This window comes from Nelumbo lutea, chromosome 5 (genome assembly GCF_056320005.1).
Source record: "Nelumbo lutea isolate HS-2025 chromosome 5, American lotus-T2T, whole genome shotgun sequence".
Classification (NCBI taxonomy): domain Eukaryota; kingdom Viridiplantae; phylum Streptophyta; class Magnoliopsida; order Proteales; family Nelumbonaceae; genus Nelumbo; species Nelumbo lutea.
In genome coordinates this window covers 28,583,829-28,601,638 of record NC_142688.1, presented here as the reverse complement: position 1 = coordinate 28,601,638, position 17,810 = coordinate 28,583,829, and the positions used below count along the sequence as shown (strand labels likewise).

At 35.6% G+C, this 17,810-nt stretch overlaps 2 protein-coding genes, 1 long non-coding RNA gene and 1 other non-coding gene across 4 annotated transcripts; 2 read left to right on the top strand and 2 right to left on the bottom strand.

Annotated features, from left to right (window-relative positions):
* The first annotated feature begins 1,406 nt into the window (after window positions 1-1,406).
* On the top strand, window positions 1,407-2,294 carry LOC148851297 (uncharacterized). Its single transcript, XM_088945675.1, has one exon. It carries the CDS (start codon window positions 1,407-1,409, stop codon window positions 2,292-2,294), a length of 888 nt encoding a protein of 295 aa, XP_088801801.1.
* A 5,092-nt stretch (window positions 2,295-7,386) lies between these two features.
* On the top strand, window positions 7,387-8,244 carry LOC148851296 (uncharacterized). Its single transcript, XM_088945674.1, has one exon. The coding sequence runs from the start codon at window positions 7,387-7,389 to the stop codon at window positions 8,242-8,244; it is 858 nt and encodes a 285-aa protein (XP_088801800.1).
* A 4,729-nt stretch (window positions 8,245-12,973) lies between these two features.
* On the bottom strand, window positions 12,974-13,470 carry LOC148851294 (uncharacterized). Its single transcript, XR_016098793.1, has 2 exons — window positions 13,264-13,470; window positions 12,974-13,099 (listed from the first exon to the last, which is right to left on the bottom strand). It is a non-coding gene; the product is annotated as an uncharacterized LOC148851294 (long non-coding RNA).
* Window positions 13,340-13,444, bottom strand: LOC148851295 (small nucleolar RNA Z279/snoR105/snoR108). Its single transcript, XR_016100124.1, has one exon. It is a non-coding gene; the product is annotated as a small nucleolar RNA Z279/snoR105/snoR108 (small nucleolar RNA).
* Window positions 13,471-17,810: the final 4,340 nt, after the last annotated feature.

Sequence of the window (17,810 nt, the reverse complement as noted above, 5' to 3'; positions counted from 1 at the left end):
GTGAGCCAATTTTTGTATGTAGTTAGTAGATCTATCTATGGAAATTCCTCGGTTTTGACCAATTTTATCTGAAGTACAATAATGAATGATTTTAGAATTGAAAGTTCTGTTGGACGTAAATATTGGCGGATGCATGTAACAACTCCACTCAGTGCACATTGCACAATGTAACGCTTTTAAATACTAGCGAACATTTTGATTACTGGAATGCCTATGGTTGGCTGGTTTTTATTTTGCCATGATTAATTTAAAATAGGATTTAGGAAATTGCTACCCTGGTCGGACCATCTTCCGTTTGACGACCGATCACTGTACTGCCATAGGAACAACGTATAAGCCCACGTTGAACCACAATGTTTGGCTTCTACTTACTGCTGATGCTCATCAATAATTTGTCACACCAAATGAGCCCACATTATGTCTATGTGAACTAAAAGTAAACCTAAGCTAACAGTCTTTTGGTTGGTTGTGGGCCCTATAGTATATTAAACCATTTACGATCAACTAGATGGCCAAATTCAGAGTCAGAGGATAACAAAGACCTCTCTCTCTCTCTCAAACACCCCCTCCCCAATAACAAAAGAAAGAAAATTCTTTAACCCGTCATATTGTTCTATTTATTAAACCCTTTTCTTGTCGGTACATATTATATTCTTCAGAAATTCCAATTTTTCTTTATTGTGCTGAAGATCCAAGAGCATGTTTTTGTTGCGTCGGTTAAAAAGAGTCAAAGACTTGGACGTCAATCTCCACCCCTTGATGCTACTATTATTTGACTAATTTATGACGACAATGATTTAATGAATTAATACGTACTTCGCCAAAAAAAAAAAAAAAAAAGAAAGAATTAATGCTTACTTCGTCACTTGTTGAATTAGTTAGGCCTACTACACTCCTTTAAAGTTTGAACTGCCACATTTTTTATAAGGTAGCCATTTGGACATTATTACTTCAGCAACAAAACTAATCCAGGATGAACTATACATATTGAATGCTGACTTGAGGATCCTCCCGCACCAACCAATTCAATTACTGTATAATAGTAATTAGTTGAGAATGTATATGCTTAAACACTATTAATTAAACCAAGATCCGACGGCTGCAAAATCACTTATCAAAGTTTTCTCCCATTTGAAAAGAATGACGTTCTATTCTTGTAATTTATCCTTTTCTAGATATTGGGTTAAGTAGGTATTACAATATACCATCAGCTAATCAACGTAATAGTCTGGATATAGTTTTCTTTTATTCTATTAGCTTTGTTCATTCTCATTTGTCAACTGCTCCTACTTCTACTCATAATTAACTAGTTTCACCAGCTCCCCTATATAACCCTGTCAAGTTACTCTCACGTCCATCACCACCTAAAGACGAAGCGTCCTCTACTGCATTCATTCCAACCCAACATGGAGAGCCTCAAGCCTTGCAAAGCTAATTCCTTCCTCACTCTCCTCATCTTCTTTTCTTCCACTCTTCTTTGTGTACAAGCAGTGGCTCCCTCAGGAACAATTGAAAGGGCAGCAAGACAGCAACTTCTTGCGAGCATTCCTCCGGTTCATGAAGCAACTCCAACCAGCTCTGGTTCATCTCAGCTGTTCCTTACTTCCCCGTCGGGCAAATACTCTGCCTTCCTACTACGTCGTGAGACTTCTTTCGGTGCTGGAGGTTTTGGAAATGACTTCTGCTACATCCAAGTCCAAGATGAATCTGGCCAGAGCGTCTGGGAATCGGAGTGTGCTTCTGTGAGCAATGTCAACTCGTGCACTCTGGTTTTCTCTGATGCGGGTTTGGAGATCTTTGACGGCAGCCGTTCTTCATGGGATACTAACGCTGATGGGGAGCAGTTGCAGACACTGGAGATGCTGGACAAAGGTGACATGCAGATAAGGGACAAAGACGGGAATCTCATATGGAAGGCTAGCGATAACCCAATCTCTAATCAAAACTGTGGATCTATAGGTGCTCCTGGATTGGCTCCTGCTCTGCCTCCTTTCGCTAAGCCCATATCTAATGGCAATCTTCCTTTCGGTCAGTCTGCGAACAACCAAGGACAGAACTCTCAAGTGGGTGACCAACAACAACTGGGTGACTCTCGACAGAATATTAACCAACCTTTCCCGGGCCTTAACCAGCTCGGCTCTCCTCTTGGCCAAACTTTTGGAGTTAACCAGCAGCAGCCCCTTGTAGACAACACTCCTTTCGATAGCGCTTCTTCAAGGGAAGCACCACTCAAGTTTGGGGTTGCTTTGGTTACTATGATTACTATTCTGACTTATTTCGGATTCCTCCTCTGAGTTATCTTAGTGTGACGGATGACGGTCAATTGTGCATGACCGCTTATAGCTATGCTGTAATCAACCCCCCCCCCCCCCCCCCCACCTCTTGTGTTCCTCTGTTTTCTATTAAAAAATGGTATGAAATTTGTTGTGAAATGGAAATGTATTAGTATTTATTATTATGGATGGTGTTCAAATTGTCCGAACCTTGTATGTCTTTCAAACATAATCATGTAATGCACTGCAACCTGTAAGTTGCACTTGTGCTGTCGTCTTTTCCTGTTTTGTGTAGCTCTTATGAGAAGTTCTCAACACAGACATTTTTCGATAGAAAACCTCTTATTTGGAGCAAGGAGTAGAGACAAGTCAGAAGTTCTCTTCGTAACAGTGTAGACACCTGATCTTTTGTGGGGCGCAAATTGGCTACCCAATTTGAAGAATTTATACTGTTTTGGGTTTAACACTCCCTTTATCCTGGCTTGAGACCGTAGTGTAAGACAAGCTCACACCGGCAAAGTTTGTTTGACAAGAATATGCTTATGAAAATTTGAACAATTATAATTAAGTTTCCATAGATGTCCCTATTTTGAAAAATGTAAAATTCTAATTTCCACTTATCAGCTTATAAGTGATTTAGTTTTAGACCCGTCTGGGAGAGTTTATGCATTTGGACTGAACTGTTAAAAAAAGCCCTCCATGTTGAGCATCCATGTTCCAGATAGGCTATTCATAGTAGCTTCATATTTTATATAGTCGCTCAAGAATGGCATTCAGAGAACTGATTTGGGCTTTAGGCTGTGTTTGCTGGTTGCAGTGCAAATTTATTTGCACTATTGCAAATGTATGGAAGTGCAAATGTAAAAATGCAAATTCTTTTTTAATTTTGTTTTGGATATTACTTTATTCTGTTTCATGTCTTAATTTAATTTACTTTAGTTGTACTGAAATCAAACAAAATAAGCTTGAAACAAGAATAGGTCAAAATTTACACTCTAATTATTTGCACTGCCAGTGCAAATTTATTTATATTGCAACCAAACACAGTCGTATGGATTTTCACCAAACACAGCTTCTTAGAGAAGCTCAGTAAGTAGTTTTATGAATCCCGACCTTTGAGACCGAGGTCTCTTCTGATAATAAAGCGTAAGCCTTGGCATAAGAAGATCATCATCATCAGCTGGAAGGTGCAGATTAGGGCTGCAAAGATATACATTTTAACAGTGTTTATGAGCCATCGTTGACCTGGATGGTTGGACCATTCAGCCCGAGAATCGTCTAAGCAACTAATTTCATTTCACCCTTAACCTGGTCCTTGGCCAAAAAAACGTTCATTTGGTCAGTGGGTTATTGGCCTGGGAGATCGAACCATCAATCCATTCAATGGTTTTTGGCTGTTTTTATTTTAACTATTTTTTATTTTTTATTTTTTATTTTTTAAACTGAAACAAACCATTTATTTGAACCAAATAATCAAATCATTGACCCAAAAAACTGGTGGCCAGAATGATTCCAATTCCGAATCAGTTTTTAAAACCTTTTAATCATGAAATTTCATTCATCATGCAACCAGTGAATAAATCTACTAAGCAACCAGTGAATATACTCCAATGAATATATCTACTAAGCCTTGACATTGCTTTGGCTTCCCTGTCTAATATCCATGCTATATACTATAGCAGGGAGATGATTATACGGCCTTGTCTATGATTTTCATTAATTCCTTTTTTTTTTAATTGTAAAGTTCAATTCATACCATTAGGCAAGGATTTTAAAACCGGATTGGACAAAGAATTGTTCTAGGTTTGATCCCTAGGTTGAGCGGTTTGACCATTTGGATTGAACAAACACCCCGTTTAAATAAAAAATAATAAATAAAATAAATAAAATAAAAAACAAAAAAAAACTTTTTTGATGCCATTTTTACTTGTAAAGTTTTTTGTATTATTCTTTTTGTTACACCTGTGAGTAGGGAGGTAAAGCTATGTACGGGGGTCTCCTTGAAAGACAAAGGAAAGCCAAGAGCGAAGGGTAGGCTAAAGGTTAGGGTGGATAAAGTGATAGAATGAAAATCTCGTTATGAGTTTAACCTCTATTTATAGGAAGAGATCTTGAAGTCCTGGAAGGAAGGAGCTGAAAGTGTTTGATTCCCACTAGGGAAGTGAATCTTGGATTCTGTGTCAGTTATTCGGGAACACTACTAGGGTTTCACCACATGTCTTATGAGACATCTCAAAGACGGGGTTTCCCTTCGTCTGAGGATTCTCATAATACACGTGTTTTACTTCCTTTCGCGAGCCTCTCAGACCAACGTGGCATGAGTGGCATCAATACTTATCTCGGGCATATTTTTTAATCCTAATGGACGTTTTGTTATGCACGCTATTAGTGAAGCACGTGTTTCTTTATTCATTTGTAATCTACGATGAACTTGAGCTCATTGCAAGTGTGCGATGGCTTTGAGCTCATCACAAGTTTATGCGGTTTTTGAGGTCATCGTAGCTCATTTCGGGCTTTGAATTCATTGCAAGTCTATACAAGTTCTAAGCTCATTGCAGATGTATACCAAATTATGAACTCGTCACAGACATTCCTGTAGCATTGGTTTGGCACTTTTTGTACCCCATGGTCGTGACAATCAACATATACCTACAACACCCATGCAGTCCTATGCATATGTAGGGGGGTCTCCTGCTATACCATATATATTAGAGCAAAGCCCTATCTTCCTATTATAGAAAGTGGTAAGTATATTTTAATTTAAAATTAATAAAATATATGTGAGTTAAAGTGGGGTGCTCCTACTCTATCTCTTAATTTATCATTTCTTGATTCAATCGGCAAGTTAGCTCATGCCCTTCAATAACAAATCAATTGTAATACTAGTTTTGTGTCTCAAATTATATATATATAAAACAGCATTGAGGCTTTGAAAATTGTCATATTGATTGGGCCTCATTCTTCTAGAAAATTAAAATGGCTAATTGTTTATTAATTCAAATCACACCCAATTTAGTGTCCTAAATCAAATAAGTAGAGTCAGCATAAACGCTTAAAAAAGACATACTTGAAACTAAGGTTTAAAATTTTGATACAATACGTCTCATGCGGGGTGTATCATATCGTATTTTTGAAAAATAAATACAGGATACACATGAAAATCAAGCGTCTTGTCTTCTTTTCATGCATATTGGACCCGTATTGAAGGTGTATCGGGGTCTATCAATAGTGTATCGATGAAATATATGGCCAAAAACTGAAAAAAAAAATAAAGGGGGAAAGCAAGCTTATTTTCTCTGAAATAAACATTTTTTCACTCTCAAATGACTCTAAAATTCCAAATCTCATTCCTAAAATGCTAGATTTGCAAAAAATTGCAAAAACAAGTGTAAATCAATAATTTCTTTAAAGTTTTTTCAAATTCTGAAAAATATGGCAAAAATAGGTAATTTTTCAAATTTTTATAATATCTTGTGATTTCTTTATTTTCTTGAATGTTTAAATTTATGTTGATCTATATTTCTTACATTCAAAATCACAAATTTTTCAAATTTTTGAAAATGTAATTTCTTCTATGCCTATAAAGACTAAATATTTTTTAGATCTATGGATTTATCTATCATATCCATAGAGCAATTGAAATTTCTTCTTTAATATTTTTTATTTTTTATACTTTTATAATTACAAAATAAATATTAATTAATTATATTTTATCATTTGATTACAAAAATTAAATATATTATAATTTTATGTATGATCTATCATATCCATAGACCAATTGAAATTTATTCTTTAAAAAAAGTTTTTTATTTTTATATTTTTAGAATTAAAAATTAATTAATTAATTATATTTTACCATTTGATCATAATGACTGAATATATTATAATTCTATGGATGATCTATCATATATACAAAGCAATTGAAATTTTTTTAAGAACTATTTTTTTGAATATATTATATAATATTTATTTACTTTTTATAATTTTTAGAAATAAATAATAAATAATAAATATTAATTATATTTTCACTTAGAATTTGTGCCAATGCATGTTTTATGGTTGGATAGAAGAGTTGGGTTTTCCCATCCCATGAAACATTAAAACTTAAGAATTATAATTTATAAATTATAATTAAGCATAGGATTTTTAATGAAATTATAATTAACTACAATAAGTTTCTTCATAAAACCATTAAAATATATTAATTTAATATATATATATATACCTAATTGAGGTCTTATATTTAGTGTTGTTGATATATTTTTATGATTTATTGAAATATTTATAACATTTCCAAACGTATCTTAGTTTTTTTCCGGTACACACATACACATCCAATACATATCCCAATAAATCTCTTAAAATTGATTTTCAAATACATTTGACATTTCCTATACTTTCAACTTTACCTGAAACACCAAACTCTTTGGACTACCAAAGTATCTCTAGTTGCATGAAGAAAAAGGCCCAATCTACTCGAATTTTCGTACACTCCCCATGATAAGAATGGTGTGCTGTGATCTGTTAGAAGGAAGCAAACTGCTAAATTAAAGTTTAAAAAATTAAAACGAAAACCGGTGTCCACTAATTGACCAAAAAACAATAAAAAGAATGGAGCAAAAGTTCAAGTTGGTTGAACCTATTGTTGGATTAATCCAACCAATGTGCATTACTTTTATTATTTAAAACAATTTTACAGATGGAAGGTCCACCTCAAATGAAGCTTGGGATGGCCGGCCAGATGATGCTCACGAGGAAATTATAGGTACATAAGATTGGTTATGATCGATTAACTGGAATCAAAACTTCCTATTTGGAATGAGTAAGACTTAACAAATTAATATAAATAATCTTGTTTTAAATGTTGGTTTCAGTAGGTCTTAGCATATAAAAACATTGAAACACCTACCATATCATTTAAACAATGAACTGGATGTAGTTTCTTTCATTTTTTTCTCCTAGTATGCGCTCACCGCCATCTGTCAACTGCTCCTACTACTAGTTTGGAGCCAGTTGAACCGGATTCTATATAATCCTGTGAAGACATCTACACGTCCATCACCACCTAAAGACACCTTCTCTCTTCTGTCTTCATTCGGCATCCCAATCAACAATGGAGAGCCACAAGCCCAACGAAGCCAATCTCTTCCTATGTTTCCTCATCTTCCTTTCTTCCTCTCTCCTCCTAGTGCAAGCCGCGACTCCTCCAGGAACAATAGAAAGGACAGCAAGACAGCAACTTCTTGCGAGCATTCCTCCGATTCATGAAGCAACTCCAACCTCTGGTTCATCTCAGCTGTTCCTTACTTCCCCGTCGGGCAAATACTCTGCCTTCCTACTACGTCGTGAGACTTCTTTCGGTGCTGGAGGTTTTGGAAATGACTTCTGCTACATCCAGGTCCAGGATGAATCCGGCCAGAGCGTCTGGGAATCGGAGTGTGCTTCTGTGAGCAATGTCAACTCGTGCACTCTGGTTTTCTCTGATGCGGGTTTGGAGATCTTTGATGGCAGCCGTTCTTCATGGGATACTAACGCTGATGGGGAGCAGTTGCAGACACTGGAGATGCTGGACAAAGGTGACATGCAGATAAGGGATAAAGACGGGAATCTCATATGGAAGGCTAGCGATAACCCAATCTCTAATCAGAACTGTGGATCTATAGGTGCTCCCGGATTGGCTCCTGCTCTGCCTCCTTTCGCTAAGCCCATATCTAATGGTAATCTTCCTTTCGGTCAGTCTGCGAACAACCCAGGACAGAACTCTCAATTGGGTGACCAACAACCGCTGGAGCAATTGGGTGATCACCTAAACCAGCAGCCTTACTCTGCTCCGAACCAACCCTTCGGAGCTAACCAGCAGCAGCAGCAACCTCTTATAGATAATACTCCTTTCGATAGTGGTTCTTCAAGGATTCGCTTTACTTTGATTCCACTGCTCACTCTGATGACTTGCTTTGGTTTTATCCTCTGAGCTATCCCAGTGTCATGGATTATCGCTTCACGATTGTGCTCTCCCTCCCTCTCACCGTTTTTCTCTATCTTTTCCTTTTTTTTTTTTTCTTTTTCTGAAATGAATTTTATTTTGTGTTGGTTGCTTTCTGTTTGGAAAAAGAAAAGTTGTGCTAAATTCAATTCCGTGTAACGGAAAGTTGTAATGCAGATTGGTAAAGATTTTTTTCCTTCCTTCTTTTTTTGTTTATGTGCACGGTGGTAATTAAAGTTGTGTTTCGATTTTTTTTTTTTTGGGTAGAAAAAGGTTGAGTTTTGCTTTTGGTAGCTCTTTGTTCCAAGTTCCAACTTCCGCGCTGTGGAAACGGGTTGGGAATCGGGATGGGATGTTAGTCTTTTTATGGTTTATGCAATAATAAAGTCATTTTGTTTCACGTGATGTCCAAACAAGGATCTAATCCCACGAGCAGTACTGTCTGATTGTCCAAGTCCGAGTTTGAAATTCAATTCATTTAATCCGGATTTAGACCTCAAAAAAATCAGATCCGTTTATAATACTGGAATGGATCTGAATCAACTCAATCCCAATCCGATTGAGATGCAAGTCCGATAATTTATATAAAAAATTAAAAATAGTATATCTTCAAAGCTGGTTTCAATATCATTTTTTCATTAAAGGCTCATAAGCCCATGCCGTCTGTAATTTTAATTTATTTTACTAGTAAGGACCCTGTGATGCACGGAATTTTTTTTTAAACAAAGTTAAAGTTCATCGAGCTGCACGTCATTCACATTTCTAATTAATTTAGCCATAGTGATCCAAGTTCAACTGAAGCATTATTTTTCGGGTGATGTATAAGACTGAAATTTACGTGGGCCCAACTCAAGTTCGACAATACTCAAGCTGTTGCATGGGTTGGGCATGCCTTTTTTTAGCTCCAAATTTTGCTTGGGCTTTAACTTCTAAACTTGGGTTGAGGCCTCAGGCATCTCAAGCCTAAGCCGATCCAGCGCAGCCCAACCCAATGCCCACCTAAACAAGGGTCCATTTGATTTGCAATCAAAATCAAAATCGGAACTGAAGCCCAATTAATGTCAATTGATTCATTTAGAAACCAGAATTAGAATCAATCAGGATTTTTAATTTTGCCTGGAATTAGAACTTAATTCCATGGGATGAAGAGATCTAGCAAATGAAAATGAGGAAAAAGAACAATGTTGGAGAATGTGGGTCCATAAGTAGAGATGATTGGTAGTGGACTTACCTAATCAGAGTTTGAAGCTTCAACCATTGGAGGAGGGGGACCCTAGAAAGATGGAAAGGTGGGTTGGCATCAAGTAAACAGAAAGAGGGTTTGGGGTTTTTACCTGAATGGGAAAGAGTATGTTGCACATGACAACCCTATATAAATGTAAAACAACAATAAGAAAATGTTATAACATGTTTATTAATTAATAGTAATTTTTTTTAATTTTATATTGTTATTTTGCTATGTTACCCGTACGTTTATGTTATTTATGCTTTTATGTTTTATCATTTTTATTTATTTTATATTATCTTTTCAGTTAATTAACACAATCAAGTTTATGACTATTCTGTTATTATTTTTTTATTAATTTATTTTTCTGTTAATTAATACAATTAATTTTCTAATATGATTTTGCCATTAATTTTTCAATTAGCAATTATAATTAATTAATACTAATTTCTGCTAATATTTTTATGTTACTAATTGATTTTAGTCATCTTCACTAATTGTTAATAAATAAATTTAAGAGTTTCTAATTTTCAAATGTATTACGACCGGAGGTTGGAGGGGCATGGGTTACAACTATTAATTAATAGTAAATTATGTTTCTATTTTAATTTTTATGTTATTATTGTGGACCATTATTGGTCTATTCTTATTAATAAATAGGGGACTAGGGGTTAACAAAGGGACCCATAAGAGTGTAATGTGGGGACACATAATCGTGGACAATGAATTTCAATACGTTTTGTTATTGTTGAAAGAGTGATGCTAATGCAAACTGGGGACACGTAAGAGTGTAATGTGGTTTTCCAAATATTGGAAAACAAAATCTTCGTAAGGGGCATGATGGAAGAGGTAACGAAAATGATGAAAAGGGAGAGAGGATCATGCTGAGGTGACAAGTTGAAAGAGTTAGAGTTAAAGAAGAGAACAAGAGAGCCAGAGAGGCATCTTAGAAACATAGGGTCGTGGAAGAAGAGAAAAGGAGAAGCCATTTGATGTAGCCAACTTTACTTTAATATATGCTAATAGATTAATTTAATTCGCAGTTCAATTAATGGTATATCTGAATCCGATCTGAGTCCCATTAAGATACAATGAGCAAAATCTTATTCATGTGTCAGATTCTATGTAAATCTGATTCCAAATGCAAATGGACCCATATCCAAATATAATTCACTTATAAAGGAAACAAACAGTCACAAAAGCAGAACGACAAACCAAGAACTCTCTATCAAGCGTGGTCCACAAAAGGAACTCATGATCCAGCTAAACATGCCCATACCACCATACGGAAGGCCAAGAGGCCATAACTAGGGGGCCTTCTGGGCTGTGCTATAACAACCACTTATATTGTAGATTTGTGATTTCCTTTTTGTTGGGCAATAGCCCGATTGAACTTGGCCCGATAACTAGGTTGGAATTTGGAAAGAGGCGGAATTCGTAATCAGCAAAAGACGCACTCGACTGTATGGCAATGGGGCCACACTTCTAAAACACTTTTTGTACTCGTAACCTTGTATGCCGTCAGTCATGGCAGATGTGCCCAATTCAGGTTGGATTTCTAATTGATCATGTGGGTCAACTAGTTGTTTTGTGGCCATATATGTTCAGACCCCTCTCTTTGGGATGGATTGTGGGAGGAGACGATTTCATTTAGTATTATAGATAAAGGTTACAAGTTAAAAGTCTATTACATCTGAAATATGAAAAGAGTTTATAGGACAGGAACATATTTAATTTGACTCCCATGTTGAAGTTGATCAATTTAGATACGTATCGTCTTTGAAATCAGACATTTTTGCCATTTCAAAATTTTTACGTTGGAGAAAATATATTGACCCAAACCCCATATATGTTATAACCCACCGTTTAAATTGTGATGGGATCTTCTCCTCCCAAATGGGCGCCACCGTGTATTAAGAACATGGGAGAAGTTCCCAATGCATGATAGGATGCGCATGTGAAGCGCCAGATGTGAGGAGCAGATCAGGTCTCGTTTAAATTACGGTAACATCCCTCAATTAGCACAAACCTATACAAATTAATGAGGTGGACGTTCAAACCCACTTGCCACTTACTGGGGAATTGATTAGATTGTGGCTTGTGGGCCAATGGTCCATCTGGCTAGGGCTGCACCTTGAGCTAGGTTATCCAGGCCTCCTTCAACTTTTGCCAACCAAATCCAATTCTACCATTGCTGTTGTGTATGACAAATCACACTACATACCACCATATTAATTTTTCTCAACTCTGCCTTAACCATAACACATGTCATTAGTGATTTTCATTTATGGCTTTTATAATTGCTGATTTTATTATCTTAAATTATAGGTAGAAATTCTTTCATAATTCATCATGGATTTTAACTATATGAAGCATTTCACTTTTCATTAATGCACTAAAAAAACAAACAAAAACATCAAACAATCAAATGCAAGCAGGATATACGATCAACATGTGGTCACATAAATTCAATTAATTTGAGAGATTTTTTTTAGAATCTTTTTTTATACATAGGTTGAGGAATTAAAGATGGGTAAGGTTACGTTAACTAGGTAAGTTTAGAAGTTCGGGGTTCAGAGAACCTCGAACTGGGGGAAGGTTGAACTCAAGTCAACCTAACCCCTATCCCGGCCCAATTTGAACCGTTAACAGTTTAGATGAAATGAAAGATGCATCTGAAGAGGTTCATTAAGCTGGTGTTTGGAAATGCCATTTCTTCAGACAACTACTAAACCACGTCAGTATAAGACTGTAAGGCATGCCATCCGGTACAAGGCCTGATGCATGATTATTCATTTTCTCGAAAACATTTTCTCAGACCACATCTTAGAAACCCGGATGTGTGGTGTGGAAAATCACCCTTTTTAGTGTGTCTCATTTTTTAACTAACGTGGTATTGAAAAAACGTCTACAGAACGGCGATGGTACCTACCACATGGTAAGAATTAAGAAAGAAAACGGCACAACAATCCAGCAATGTTTGCTCAATTGGCTGGATGAGCAAATGATTGAAGGTCATGTAATGTGAAATTGGGATTTGGGAACTACGAGTTTGAACTGTGAGCAACATTAAGAATCCTTAAACATGAATCAACTAAAGATTGGTGATTGGTATGTATAATGTAAGACAACCAGACGGAGACAGGCAATTCTCCACTCATCGAAAGATACACGAAATGAACTTGACGATGGATCACCTCAGCTACTCAGATTCTATATACATCCATTTAGTATTGATTTAAGGACTCCAGTGGAGGCTTGGGATATTTAAGCCATTTTGATGGTTGAGATATTTTAAAATCATACTGGTTTTCTGATCTATATATGCATGTAGATCTATGGGACCTTGGCCCATTTGAGTTTGAATTGAATTTTACATGCATATTTAGATCAGAAAACCAGCATGATTTTAAAATCTCAACCATCAAAATGGCTCAAGTATCCAAAGACTTGTTTAATTCAAGCAAAAAAAACTATTTTACCACATTGACCTTTAATCCAACAAATGGCATGCATCCAAAACGTACCAATTTTTTTGTAGAAATTACCGAGAAAACGGTCACCTCTAAAATCCCAGGAATGCCGTGAAAAAGAACGTCTAGGTCGTGATAATAATCCCTAAAATGAATAACGGCTGAGTTTAAAAAACAGGGCCAGAGATTAAACCCTAAAATGAATGACATGAATGATGCTAAGATTAAAAAAACAAGCCAAGAGAATAAACCCTAAAATGAATGACAGGCGTGCCGTGGGCCTAGGATCAAATGGTAATTATAACCCACCTTCCCATTCCTGATACAACCCTCATAGGTGAAGTGAAAAGTTTGAAAAGGGAAAAGAGAGATTCGTTAGAAGATAGGGATCAGATTGGAAAATATTAGAGTGCCCATAGTGTCGTAACCAGGCTTGGGGCGGACACTCCTCTCGCAAAAAATGGCGAGATTTGACCACTCATCACATCCCGTTTGCTGCCTGAAGGATCATGCCCAATAACTTGTGGGTTCACCCATTTATAAGACCTCTACTGACGCAGTTTTTTCATTCCTAGCGATGTGGGACTTTCTGTTCTTATTTTCGAAACTTCCTAATTCAGTAGTTCCTACTTCCCGGTTTACTTGAACCATTCGGCAGCGTTGTTGTTTGTTTTTTTAGTGCAGTAATGAAAAGCGCTCGTCCTTTAAGCTTAAGTCGTTTATGTTGTTAAGGGAACACTATTACAACTGGAGATTGATGGGATGTATCGATATTTCGCTAACAAGGCCATAACCCTCCTACAATTGTACAGGAAATCGGAAATTAACATCAAGCGATGTATTTACTTACACCTGCAATCTCTGTTTTTTTCTTTTGGCTATGTTTGGCTTGAAGGAAAAGGTAGAGAAATATCGAGAATCCTATATAAGGTTTGTAAGGGTTTCCTATTTTTTCCTTCGAACAAATTTGATTGCAGTGCAAATTTGTTTATACTAGTATAAATGCATAGGAGTATAAATGTAAAAAATGCAAATTCTTATTTAATTTTGTCTTAGATTTTACTTTATACCGAGCCTAAAATTTGAAACAAAAATAAGTTAGAATTTACATTCAAAACCTTTGCACTGTCATGTTCTGCATCAATGCAAATTTATTTGCATTGCAACCAATGCACCCAAACGCAGCTTTAGGCTCGGTTTGAAAAGAATAAATATATACAAACCAATACAGAGTACAAGGCTTTGCTCTCTACATATTTGCATTTGTATTCCTTCCGAACTGAGCCTTGTTTAAAAGGTTTGAACTTTATAATCAGTGCCCTACTTGAACAAAGACATTGCTAGCTGTTCGTATTCCGCTAAACCTATAACCATGTTTGCTTTCCGTTGGGGTTAACAAGCTCAACTTATTTTAAAATCAATGTTTTTAAAATGATTAAAAAAACTTTTTTCCTCTGGATGATAGTAGTTCAGTTGTCTGATTCAAATGGTCAAATAAAAATTGCCAAATATATTGAAAAATGATATATTTCTAATATTATAAATTCATCAAATCAAACAAAAATAAGTATGAAAAAATGAAGATTGTTGTTATTAATGATGAAAATGACAAAAAATACAAAATATTAAAAGAATGAGAGAATCGATATCTAATTTATAATCCATTTATTTAGTCAAACAATTCATCAATTTGTTTGCCCGAGTCATGTAGTCATTGTTTTCAAGGCCCCATTCATTTTTACTTATTTAGGTATGTTTATCTAGGCAAGTGTTTCCCATGTTTCACTTATCCGGTAAGATTGCAAATGGATCATGTTGGATTCGATAAAGGATATATTTGATCCAATCCAATAAAAAATTTGATTGATTCGAATCCAATAAAAATCCCTTGGATTTTGAAGAGTATGATTCAAATTTAAATGTCTTATCGGATATTCAATTTGATTAGAATTGTAATAAAGAAATTCTATGATTGAATATAAATAATGTATAATATATAATTATATAAATAATATACAGCATATAAATATTTCATAACTAATGGATTGGATCGAGTAGTCGAGGCGGATTAGATTTGGGTATATCCAAATTCAATCCATTAACTAAATGCATAAACTTTTCCAATCCAATCTGACTTATTAGGATCAAGAAAAGTATCCAAATTTGGTTCTTATCAAATCAGATTCAGATTTGAATTGGATCTGATCCAATTTATTTGTAGTCCTATTGCTTAGGTGAGTGATGTTCCAGCATTCTTGAGAAATACACGTTACCCAAGTAAAGAGAAAGGCAGTCGACGTGCAGGTAAATTATTTACCCACCTTCTATGAGGGTATTAGGCACCTGGGTAATTGATAATCTCTGGTATCGTGGCTTACTATAGGACCCAATATAGTGGCATAAGAATGCAAAGATTTGAACTGTTCATTTGACCCAAGGTTCAAAGTACTGATCCGTATTATTTTATACGTATCATTTTGGGAGCTCCCTGATATGCTCTTACAGAGGATATATCGGAATTCTAACCGGTTCAGAAGGTAGAGGAGCCTTAAACCGGCCCTTCTGAACCGGTTTTGAAAAAAAATTAAAAAAATATTATCAACATCGCCTGATATGCCCCTATCGACGTATCAGATGTATCGATATTTAAAACCTTGGTTTGACCAACTTAACCCCTGCTAAATACTGGCAACAAACGGGGCCAAAGTATAAATGGTTTCAAAGTTTAACAATGTGAAAACCTGGTTGGATAATGGATTGACTGGTCTAACTAGATGTTTCAACCATGAGCTTAAAACATTGATTTTAGGGTAAAAACTAAAACCACCCTTGATATTTCAACATCTCATTCGTTAACAATCCATGTTTGACATTACATGCTACTAATTAATTTTTATTTAAAACCCCAATTTTGCCCCTTTATTGTTTTTTGGCCATGACCGAGAAAATAACTCAAAATAATGGATACACAGAACAGAGAGATCCATTGGCTTAATTAATACATACAAGCAAGACAACAGAGACAACTAGAACCTAGAAAAAAAAATGAAGTATAACATCAAACACCTGGGATGGGGGGAGGGGAGGATCAGCTGTCTTGCCTAAAGAAAATCAACCCCATCCAAGCGGCATGGTGGGCTGCCACTCTTTTCAAAGCGTCAAGGGAAATGATACGTACTAAACATCCATCTGAACAGACTGAACTGGTCTCTTCGGCATTCAGCCAATAAACAACACATGTTTCTGTCAATATTCTAAACGCTGAGAATGCAGTTCATGTGCAATGATGATGGTTCAAAACCCCACGCCATGTCTCAATAGTCCAAATCTTCTTGTTCAGGGTGTGCTTCTTTTCAATCCTTCTAATTCTGTAATTTATGTGTTTTGAGCCTTTTATTTGATTTCGGCAACGAACATGATATGGCTTTGAGTTTGGATTTAAACGAATTTGATATATTTTTTATCTTGATGAATGATACTGGTGGAGGTTATCGAGCTTCAGCTGAGACCATCTGGGATATGTTTAAGTTAGAATTTATGGACGGGTATAAGACATATTTCTTTTTCTCTTACGTCTGTTTATTTTTCAGTAAGTTATATATTCGGGTAAATGCAGTTATTCAGGTAAGTCTTTATGAAAAAGACTCATCTGGGTAAGTGTATTTACTCATTTTCTTTTATCTCCCGTGTAAATAAGGCAATGACCAGTTTCGATCATGTAAACACAAGCATGCTTAATTAGCCCACCCTTGAAAAGGATTCAAACACACTTTTGACAGCTGTCAAAATATTTATCAAGTGCTCATTTAACATGCTTACTTATATTGTACCTACTAGATTCGGTCCCGTTTTTTATTCACCTAGGAGATGGGCATCACTTACATACCCAGGAAAATAAAATTTTCTTGGTCCCCACATAAATCTGAAAAAGGAATATGAGCTTCTAGGTCAATGGAAGTTAAAATCCAAAAAAGAGTGCTCCCTTTTGGGTTTATTAGATTTTCTTCTGGTTGTATTGTAAAAGTCAGCAAGTCTCAATAACATCTAGGGGTGAACAAATGGGTTGGTTTTATCCTTGAACTGACCTTATCCAATTTGCTACAAGGTAGGGTTTGGTTCTAAATTCTTGGAACCGGTCCCTACCTATGCCAGATTTAGGTCTAGGGGTTTACCCTACCCAACCGACCTAATGAGTAGACCTTACTGGAATCAACCTTGGGGGAATTGGCCTTGGAGTCAAACTTGCCTTGAAATAACTCCAAAATACTTTTGATGATGTGGAGATTTGAATCCAAGCACTCATGGTTACAAAAGGCATGGTCTCACTTATGTTTGGCTTGAAGGAAAAGGTAGGGAAAGGCAATGGAACCTATACAAGATTTGTAAAGGTTTCCTTACCTTTCCCTACTTTTTCCTTCAAACCAAACACAGCCTAAGTGATTTGATCATTTATTTTTATTTTAATATTTGAATGTATATAATAAGCAATATAAATATAAAAGGTAATATTTACAAGATTTAAATTATAATGATAAGTTTTGAACCATATATTAATATATTATGATAATTTACATATTAAATTACTCAATTTAATCAATAAAGATAATATATAATTTTATACTATTTATATATTATATAACATGTTTCATATTGTATTTATTGAAGACCTCGGAATCGCCAAGACTAAACTTGACCTTCATAAGATTGATTCCCGTTTCAAAAACAAAACCCTAGCTATAAAGTGGATTCCAGGTTCTACCATCAAAGTAAACTGAACTGGCCCATTAACATCACAACTATACCGGTAGTGTGCCATTATTTCCCAATCCAAAATATCTTGTACTAATACTACATTA